The sequence below is a fragment of the Limulus polyphemus genome, unplaced genomic scaffold (assembly GCF_000517525.1).
Source record: "Limulus polyphemus unplaced genomic scaffold, Limulus_polyphemus-2.1.2 Scaffold1225, whole genome shotgun sequence".
NCBI lineage: Eukaryota > Metazoa > Arthropoda > Merostomata > Xiphosura > Limulidae > Limulus > Limulus polyphemus.
The window spans coordinates 101437-112527 of NW_013666835.1; the positions used below are offsets into that span (position 1 = coordinate 101437).

The following is an 11091-nucleotide window of genomic DNA, read 5'->3' on the forward strand; positions in this document are numbered from 1 at the left end:
TGGCCTAAACCAGTGACCTATACAATGAAATTATAACCTCTTTAGACTTGTGTTCAATATTTCTGTAGACACAACCTAAAATCATATTTTCCCTACCACTAACAACAACAATACACTGCTTGGAGGGTTTAAGAGACTGATCAACCACTGCACCAAGATCTCTTTCTTTCATAACACTGTTAAGGTTATTCCCATCCAAATGATACTCATAATTCAAATTATGATAACTTACATGCATTATCTTGCATTTATTATAATTAAAACCCATTTGCCCAACTAACTAAATTATCTAAATCCTTTTGTAAAGCAGCAGCATCCTCTTCAAAGCTAGCAGCACGCAAAACCTTTATATCATCAGCAAATTTAAGTAATCTATTTAATATTCCTTCATCTATGCCATTGATGTAAATCAAAAAGCGCAAAGGTACTAAGAATGAGCCCTGAGGTAACCCACGTGTGACATTAATCTAGTTTGACTGAACTCCATTTATAGCAACCCTCTACTTTCTTCCATCCAGTCACTCTTCTATGCAATTAGCTAACTTATCCCCTACACCTAAAGAGATCACTTTTTACTAGACTTTTATGTGGCACCTTGTCAAAGGCTTTATGAAAATCCAGATACACCAAATCTACACCCTTACCCTAATCTATTGTTACGTCTCCGTTTGTTAATTGATTTTCCGTAACTTCGTTCCGACGAAACTTAAGCGACACAAGTTCTTTCTTAATAAAACTGGTTTATTCTTTCCGAATATAACTCTGCGATACACTTAATCTCAATACTCGCGCTAAAACAACACTGTAACGAACGAACGTTAACTTCAACAATACCGTGTGACTGCAGTTCAATTACTCACTATCTACACACACATTACATTACTGCCGTCACGTCTTGACCGTCTTATATATAAAAGAATACCGAAGTCTAGTAACCTCCCGAGAATTCACGAAGCTTCGAGAATATGACGTGTTACTAGCGTCACGTGACCTCGATGACGCAACACTATATAAGCAGTAACTTTTTAAAGAATATCAAAAGATTTGTAAGGCAAGATTTTCCCTTAATGAAATCATGTTCATTATGCAATAAAATTCTAAACTTTGTTAAATAGCTTTGCAAAGCATCTTTTATCAGACTATCCAAAACTTTTCCCACAACTGATGTAAAACTAATGGGCCTATAATTACTGATACAATTTTTAGTACCTCATTTGAAACGAGGGGTGACACTAGCTAACTTCCAATCTCTTGGTGCCTACCCGCTATTTAAGAACTTACAAAAAAAATAGTAGCAAGTGGCTCACATATCCAATTGTTACGTCTCTGTTCGTTTGTTAATTTCCCGTATAATTTATTTCCGATGAAACTTTAGCAATACAAGTCTTTTCTTAATTAAAACTAGTTTATTATTTCTCGATACAACTTTATAATACACATAATTTCCACAGTCCCTTTAACTTAAACACACGCTATAATTCACAACGATTTACACCATTACTTACGGCTTGACTCGATTATCCGTCTCTATATCTCCCTATCTGCCAATTATCTCTGCCGGTCTTAGAAATTCAATATAGAGGGCGTCTGGCAAACATTCGAGCCTTCAGGAACGTTCGAAATACTCATTACGTTTTACCAGCGTCACGTGACTTCCGCTGTCGTAACACAATCCTTAACCTCCTTTAAAACCCTTGGGGAAATATTATCTGGCCAAGAAATTTATCATTTTTTAAACTTCCCAATTTATTCTTAACAAGCTCAGAATTAGTGCAATCATATTGTCTGACCTTATTACCACCTATCAACTGTTCAAAATGAGGAATACTGCTTAAATCTTCATTAGTAAAGCCTTCGTTTATCATCCTTCAAAGGTCATACACCAGTCCTAACAATTTGTTTACCCTTAATGTATTTAAAGAAATCCTTACACTTATTTCTATGTTTTTAGGTTACATGTTTAATTTTTTAACTGGGGTATTAGCGCGAATAACGTTATGATCAAGTAATTTTGTAAAAGTGGTCCTAGAATATTCGGGAACATTAATGATGGAGAGATTTTGCTTAGTGTCTAGAAACAGTACTACATTATAAATACGAGAATCAGTGAAACATTGAGCCATTCAGTCAGTTTTAAGTTGATAGAGTACCAGTCATTCAGTGAAGTAATTAAATCAGTGTTAGTTATCACTTATATTTAGTTACTTGATCAATTAGCTGTAAAACTGTACAAGTAAGTTTATTTGTGCATTTGCCATAGTGCCATTTGTAAAGTGTTTCCATTTTAAATGGCAACACAGTAGTATAGCGTTATGTCTGTGAACTTACGATGCTAGAAGCCTAGAAACCGGGTTTTGATACCCATGTTGAGCAGATCACAGACAACCCATTGTGTAACTTTGTGCTTAACTTCAGACAAACCAAAGAAAAATCCTTTGAAATGCCAGATGTAAATTTAGACCTATAAGTTACAACAGTGTAAAGTTGAAGGTTGCTGCAGAAACGTTAAGAAATAAATAAACTAGTTTCTTATTGTTACATGGACTGGAGTTGGCCGTATTTTCATTAAATGACTTTAAAAAAATGTTTTCCGTAATGTTAAAAAAATCTGGAATCTCAGAGACCTTGAAATAGCTAACACTATAATAGGCCAGACACTCTACTTGCATAGACCATAGCAATGTTATAGCATTCTGTCCCATAATTCTCACTGTTCGTTCAACTGGCAGAAGTTACATACTTTCATGTTACATTCACTGAACTTTGATTGCAAGTCTCACCATACTGCATGACAAGTAGCACCCAAGCTCGCTCTGGATCTTTTGTTATCTCCTCTTGAAGCTTCTGTATCATCACATTTGGTTTCCTCCATTAGAGGAATCTTCATTTTTCATATCATTTATCACCAGATACTTTAGGTTTAGTGGCAGTAGTATGTATTAGGACACTCTACAAATGGAACAGTTCCCAACTGCTAGCAATTTTGGAACTGTACATTTAAGTTGTAATTATGCAATACTGTTATCAAATGAATTATCATACTTTCCAATAATCTAACGTTCATGAGCTATTTCAGTGGTAAAATTCTCTACCACACAAGTAGTTTAAAAATGATTAAGGAATACTGTAATTGCAAGGAGTTTGTTCTCTCTCTTGTGCAGTAAAAGGAATTTATTATATCACATGAACATGCTTTATACCAACCTGCAATTATGATAGCACTGTTCAGCTCCATTGTCACCTGTATCCATCTTGAACATAACATCTCTTCTTGGATAAGGTAATATCCATCATCAACTAAGGCACATTTCAATTATTGGAATGACTCAGACAGTATAAACAGTGGCACTATTGAACTCAATGTGTTCATAATAAGACTCAAAACTGAGAAAGCTTTAGGTATGTTTGAGCCAGTCTGCCACTGCTTTTATTTTAGTAGGACCTTTAGATACTCTGTATTTAATGTCCAAGAATTTCTATATACAATTGCAAAACATAACATTTCTCTGTCTACAATCTCAGATGTGCAGCATAATATGTGCAACAAAACATAAAACTATCATTTATATATGCATTACAGTGCCACCTTTACAAACCACACAATGCACCTTGCATCTATTGCTCAAAAATAGCTAGAACAATACATCTGCCAAAAAGACATGATTCAAAACTCATATGAGCCTTCTCACGTGTTAAAAGCAGTTTTGACTGCTTTTATTGTCTAGCTCAATCTGCCAGCAACCAAAAGCAAAATCTTGTGAAATTAAGTCAATGAAACTCTTCCAGTACAAGTAGACTTTTGCCAATGTATTGATACATATTACTGCACTTACCAACCCGAAGTCCACACAAACCTCACCATGCCTCTATTTTTCCTTAGTTAACACTGGTGATCACCAGGTATTCTCTGAAGGCTGAATGATTCCATCCTTCAGCTTTTCTTTATATCAGTGATGGCTATAACCATGTTGCTCAAAATGTAACCTGATGGTAACATTTTTATGAATATCTCCAATATTTTATATGATTCTGCAAATGCATTGATAAACTCTGTCAAAAACTTTCTGAATATCCTCTGTTGGTCTAAGCTCAGAAAAACTGCACAAGTGGCCAAGATGTCCTGACAACAATGTATTTGTTCATTGATATAGTGTGGCTGAAGTAACACTAGCTACAGTTTCAGGTAACTCTCCTACAAATACAGGTCAATTTATCATAATGATAATCATGACCAGTAACATTATTTTGTAGTTACTATAATTACAAACTGTAGGCAGAATATATCTTGCTTTTAAAGAGATAAGTCCTAGCAAGTGCAGCTTGGTTTCAAGGGAAAGCAATGGGTCACAGATTTTCTTCTACCATAGTATAAGCTGATGATGCAACTATTTGTGCATTAGATAGAATAGCAATGACAGCATCTACATGCACTCATGCATTCCACTGTTTTTACACATTTCAATCAGCATTTTAATTTTACCATAGAGCTGCAGTTCACATGGTATATTAGGATGTATAACTTCTGTGGATATCTAATTATAAGATGCTGGAGCTTCAGCAAGCCAAGATCCACAACAACTATCGCATGCTTAATAACGTGGAATAGAATTTTTCCATTGACTGCATTGTTTCCTGGTCAGAGTAGTGGTTTACATGGCACTGACTTAAACACTGTTAGATCAAATGCAGTTTTAGATGATCCTGTGTCAACAACAAACTGTGATATTAAGAGGTTAAAATTCAAGGAACTTGTGTATATATTTAAAATATTAAAATCTACAGTTGAACAACATTTTATAATACACAAGCAAAATTTTTATTTAAACCGATCAACAATTGTAAAAGTCACTCTACATGTTTTAACATGGTTTCACTTCATTTAAAGGTGAAGTTGACATTGTTCATTTGTGGAATTTAATATTTTACAAACTGTAACTTGCATCTGCATACTTTCATAAACACATAAGAAGCCATGCTTGGCACTACAGAAGTCAAACTTACCATCAAAACTGAAGAAACAGACTAATGCTAAATCTGATCTACTGCTTACTGGTTTCCATTATTAGATGTGACAACATTCATTACTTATCTTCTTTCTGAGTTTGTTGCCTACCATTTATTCTATTTTAGTGGGCTCCTGTGCAAACACATATGAAAAGGGCACTTATGCCACAGTAAATCAATCTGTCAACTATTTTAGCGCACATCTCTCCTTCCCTGTTCTTTTCATGTATCCTGGCATCAATGGTAAAATCAAGGTAAAAGATCACTCACTTACTTTGCTAACAGCCATTCTGGCTGAAACGAGTATACCGTATGGTGTCTGCAAGATGATACTAATCTATTACAAGTTCTCATAACATGATACTGGCATTACTGGGAACTGCAAGTCTGGAAGAACCACTGCAAGTTTTCTCTTCTCCAGCAACATAGCTGAGGTTGCCAACTCATACCCTGTTGCTATCAACACAGGCCAATTGTGAGACATAATGTCTTTAATGCCAATGTGGTATTGCATGGTCTCACTTGGAAGCCCTACCACAAATATATGGGTAAAAATGTCTTCTCAATCAGGTAGCATCAAGCATTGCAGCTCATTGGTAAACACAGATGTCTAATGTTTATCTCAACCTTTATTGTAGACAACTCAAACAAGTAGGCCATCCTGTTTACTGCCTATCAACGGTTTATCTTGATTAATCCTTCCATCAACTCATCATGAGAGCATGTTTCACTTGAAATTACTTGTTAATTCAACAAAATGGGTCAATTGAGTATTTTATCTAACTTTTCTTGTAGTTACCTCAACTCAGTAAGTCAGCATGCACTTAATTTTTGAATGGTTTATCTCTAATTTTCTTGTTGTCATATCAACCGAAATAGTTGGCTCACTCAGTCTTTTGATTGGTTTGTCTCAACCTATCTGTTGTTACCTTATTTAGAGAGGTTGGTCTGCTAACTGCCTTTTGATTGGTTATCTCAATTCACTTATAGTGAACAAATTCAAATAAACAGGTTGGCTTGCTCTATCTTTCTCTTTGTAACTCAACATCTTTACATTAACTTAAATGAGTTCATCTTGCTCAGTGTCTGAAACTAATTTATCATGTAGTCAACTGAATTAGACTGATCTGCTCATTATTATGTCAAATGATTTATCATAACTTTTCTTGTAGTCAACTATCTTAACACATTAGCTTGCTGTGTTTGTGGTTTATTCAAAAATGTTTTTACATCAACCAAAATATCCATCTAGTGATTGAATGTTGAGCAATTTATTCTGACTTTTCTTGTAGTCATCTCATATCAGTAGGCCAGTTTACTCATACTCTAATGAATAGTTTAAGTTCCCTTTTACTAGTCGACATGCAGGAGCAGGTTGACCTGCTAGATCTGTCTAGTGGTTTATTCCAATTTAAGAAAAATAATTAACTCAACAGAGTATACATGTCCAATTATTGAATTTCAAGTGGCTTATCCCAAACCTTGTCATCATCAACTGATTATGTTGACCTCGTAACTGTTTGGCAGTTTATGCCAAAACTTGTTTTTAACTCAATTGTGTAGTTGTTCACTTTCTTTTGAGTGATTTATCCTATTTTCTTCTTGTATTCCACTCAACTAAACAGGCCAGTCTGCTCCTTGTGTCAAGTGGTTTTTCTTAAAGGTTGTTGAACTAAGTAGGTCAGCTTGTTCACTACCTCTCAAGTGATTTATTGCATAGCATTTTATGTATATGGAGTTCAGAAATCCAAGTTAAATATGTAGTTCGGCATTTTACATGATTAATAAGAGCAAATTTCGTAAACTGGCTCCCTATCATTACATTAAAATTATATATCTTATGATAAGTGTTAAAAAATGTTTAGAACTTCTATAGAAAGTAATGTTGTATAAATGAATTCACAGAAGTAATTAGTTACAATAGAATACATGTAATTAAGAAAGACCATATTCAAGAGCCTCATCACAAGTTTTCTTCACATCATATGCCTAAATTTAGCCATTCAGAGACAATTTCATCATGCTTGGTAACTACAGAGTAATTTTGTCAGTCTTTAGAAAACTAGGAACTGTAACAATACTTACTCTTGGAAATACTTCGTAGTTAGTAAGAGGGAGTTCTGGCTCACCCCTACTATTCAACTAATCTCACTCTATGTAACTTTCCTATCCATAAGAGGGAAAATTGTTGTAAAAACATTTCCAAATTTAAAGTAATACCATAAAGTAGGTTTTTGAGCTGACTATGTAGAAGCTGAGGCAATTATGACATCTAAGGGTTGTAAACTGGATAAGAAGTAACTATATTTGGCAGATCAAAGTGTTTACTTTTAGTTTGTACATTTGTGTTTTCCAAAAAGCAATACATGGATCTTTTGAAACAACTTTAGAACATGGTTTTAAATTATTTGCAATAAATTATTTTAAATACATGTATTGTTATTCATTGTCAAACAAATTTTGAAATCTTAAACTAAAGATAGCTTGAATTTGCTTCAATGTTGCATCTTTACTTAAAATGACATAACTGTGTTTGTTTTAAACATGTGAAGCACTAATTTTTTAAGGGAATCAAAGTTTTCATCCCAATACTTATGTTTATTAGAATATATTGACAGGATTTAGGTCCGTGCTCCTCCACTCTACTGATAAAAGTTTATAACCAAAATTTCTATTTTTGTTGTATATTTTGTGAGCTGTTACTTTCTACAGAAAAAAAATCAAGACATGGTGAAAATTATAAATCTGTGTCACATTAGAATGAGTGTTTAAGTGTGATCACCTAAGTACCTAATAACTTTACAAGTGAAAAGCCAATATTTTAACTACATATTTAATTTTTCCATCAGTAGTTACACATACAATTCAATTTCATGAACATCAAAATTTTAAAGCAAAACTGTTTTAAGTGATACCTTAAGAAAGCAAATTTTTTTTTCATTTTAGATTTTATTAAATTTTTTCTAATTAGATTTCCACCTGCTATTGTTTATTTTATGTAAAAATTTATGACACCTAAAATATTATCATGATTTAACAAATAATATCATAACATAATGCTTGATAAACTCCAAAACAATAGTAACATTTTCAGTGGTTTTCTCTTGAAGATAATTTTTAAATATTTTTAACTGAAAACTATGTGTAATCATGGAAAAACGTAAACTAATACTGTTTGTAAAAGCATCTACAGTAAAGAAAAAAGCATTTTAAAACAATATGCCTTAAAGTCCTAGTGTTTATTGTTAAAGAAAAATATTATCACCAAACTGCAGGAACACATATATGTGTATAACTTTAAACAATAAACGTGCTAAACTTTTGCAGAAAAATCTGCAGCAATGTCTAACAACAAACATTTCTTTTGCTTAAAGACAACAATTAAATGTAGAATGTCAATAAAATTTATCTATAACTGAAAAAAATACATACACTCATTAAAATTTGCATTTCAGTATTTTTAAATTTGATTATTTGAAAATCATTATCTTTTTTGTAAAGTGAAATGTTTCTTAAAGAAATGACACGTTGTCATATCAGTATATATATATATATAGTTGTTTTTTTGACATGGTACATAAGAGCTATGTTATACAAGGCATTTGTAATCATCATAAAAAGTTTCCAACTACTATATGTACAAAATGTGCTAAAATCATTGAGAAAATAAATAGTTGTGCACCTTTTTCAAATTATGCTAAAAAATTCAAATGGTGAGAGCAATGTACTAAAACTACATAGTAATAAAACAAATCTTCAGAACTGTGAGTTTATACACGTTGACTGAAGAATAGAATTTTTTGAGCCATGCAAGCAGAAGAGCATGAACTAAATGTTAAAAAGTACACAGGAATTATTTATAACATGTAACCTAAGCAAATTTTATAACATAAGTTGCTATAACTAAAAGTATGGTATATGATAATAGCACTTTTGTTTGTGAATGTCTGGTTTATTTTATTAAATAATATTACATAATTTTGACATATAAATTTGAAATACTTCTTCCTTACTAAACTCCATAGACACTCTCATCACTATAGGCAATATATAAGAAAAAGTCCTCTTCATGGTGTTCCTATAATGAAATAACAGAAAGTAAAAACATCTGTGTTAGGTAAGCATTGTAAAAAGTAAATAAAGAAACTGAAACGGTCAACATGTTAAAAATGTGTGAATTATGAAGTCTTATAGGAATTACTTTATAAAATAAAATTCAGAAACATAAATAATCTCCTATTTCTATGGTGTGTCTACCTGATATAAAGAACCCATGGTTGCACTGGTAGGAGGAATTACATTGTTGACAAAGAAAAACAATGCATCTTCTGGACGCAGGTGGATTCGTTTTCGAATAAGGAAATAAAACTGTCCAACTGTAAGGTCTGAGGGCACAAGATATTTTTTTTTGTCCAAATCACCAATGCGGGCTTTAGGAGCTTTCTCTACAATGACCTAATGAAAAACAACTTTATTAAGACATGAAAAACATTGTTTTCCAAAATGAGTAATTCTTTCAAAGAGAATGTGGTTTATTTTATATATTCAAAAAAGATAAATTATGAGTACAAAACAAGTCTTAAAAAAAGCTAGGAAGGCCAGAACTTTAAGCTTAAGTACAGTAAAACTTCTTTTAAATGATACTTCATGTATAATTTTTATTTTTTTCACCATATGATACTCATGACATTGTGTATAAATTTAAAAATATCAGTGGTTTGATTTTATTTTCAAATCAGCCTAATTTTTCTACAACTTCCTATTATAACAAAAATGTCATTAATTAATTATTTAAAAACAATAAAATTTACTTAAGTTTAAGATTTTTCAATTATTATGCTCTAGAAATGCTAAGATATGGTTGTTTTGTACGTATGTAGAAGTTTCATAATTTTTATTTTGACACACAGCTGAGGACATTGCGGTAATGCAGTTTTTACTTGCTGGATAGCAATTTCAGGTAAAATAAAAATTTCATTACAGAAAACTATATTCTGAACATTTGAAACCAATAACTTTAAATAATCAACTGTTGTGGCTTGTCTATGACATTTTAGGGAGTCAGTTATTATGTTTGTGTCAAATTACCACACTTCTAACCAATTCCACTGATTATATCACAGATAAAGTTGTATCATGTACAATTTCACAAGCATTAAGTATGTCATCATGGTATGTTTGAACGTTGTTTGGCTTTGTGACTTAACAGGTAATCTATAAAATGGTAACTTCTAGTCTGTTTTCTCTCTCCAACTAGTTACTTTTTTTTCTTTCATTTTTGTAAATGTTTACAACTAATCAGAATTTTGCAGTTGTCTTGATCAATTACACATAGCTTAACAAGCACTGTATGTTTATAAATAGATGGATACTATATTTATAGTAGAAAACTATACTTTTAGAAGATAGGTGCTACTGAATTTTTCATGTACATGACTCCAAAAGCACATTTCAGTTTCTTTTATAGTACATGCATATGTATACAAGTACACAGAATTTCACTGATAAGATAGATTTTTTAAGTTGGTTGTCATATTTTACTTAGGATGGACGTTTTCTAGCTGTCCATGGTTTTACAGCATTTGATGCTTAAGTTTCAGAATATGTGTTTGATTTTTTACTCAAGATTTAAAATGAATGGGGATAAATTGTTACCTTGGCTTTTCATTCTAAACATTTTAAAGAGAATGGCATAAAAGGAAATTTAATTAGTTATACTGATCTCAATGGACACCTGCTTAAAATAACTTTACTTTTTAACTTTTTAATTGCTATAGCAGTCTAACCAATTGGACTGAATAATTATATTTTTGATCATTCATAAAAATGTCATGAGCTTTCAAACTAAAAATTTGCCTGTAAATAACAGAAATTCCCTATAACAACAACTCTAGTTGAAAATGACACCTCTTCATAGCATATATTAATTATGAAACAATATCACTGTAATTCAGTAATATATATATATATATATATATATATATATATTTGTAGATCTACTTATTTAGTATTATAAACTAATACTTCATAGTAAATGACATGTACTACTTTACCAACAAGTAAATACTATACAAAGACAAACATACT

At 31.9% G+C, this 11091-nt stretch overlaps 1 protein-coding gene across 2 annotated transcripts in view; it reads right to left on the bottom strand.

The window, feature by feature from the left end:
- Nucleotides 1-7816: 7816 nt before the first annotated feature.
- Nucleotides 7817-11091, bottom strand: part of LOC106462692 (gamma-aminobutyric acid receptor-associated protein) — a 19481-nt gene continuing 16206 nt past the window's right edge. For both annotated transcript variants that reach the window (XM_022390011.1, XM_013922636.2), the window contains exons 2-3: nucleotides 9262-9459; nucleotides 7817-9082 (exon numbers count right to left, since the gene is read on the bottom strand). In XM_022390011.1, the coding sequence (XP_022245719.1) occupies nucleotides 9017-9082; nucleotides 9262-9459 (264 nt within the window). In that variant the 3' untranslated portion in view covers nucleotides 7817-9016. The remainder of the gene's footprint in view (nucleotides 9083-9261; nucleotides 9460-11091) is intronic.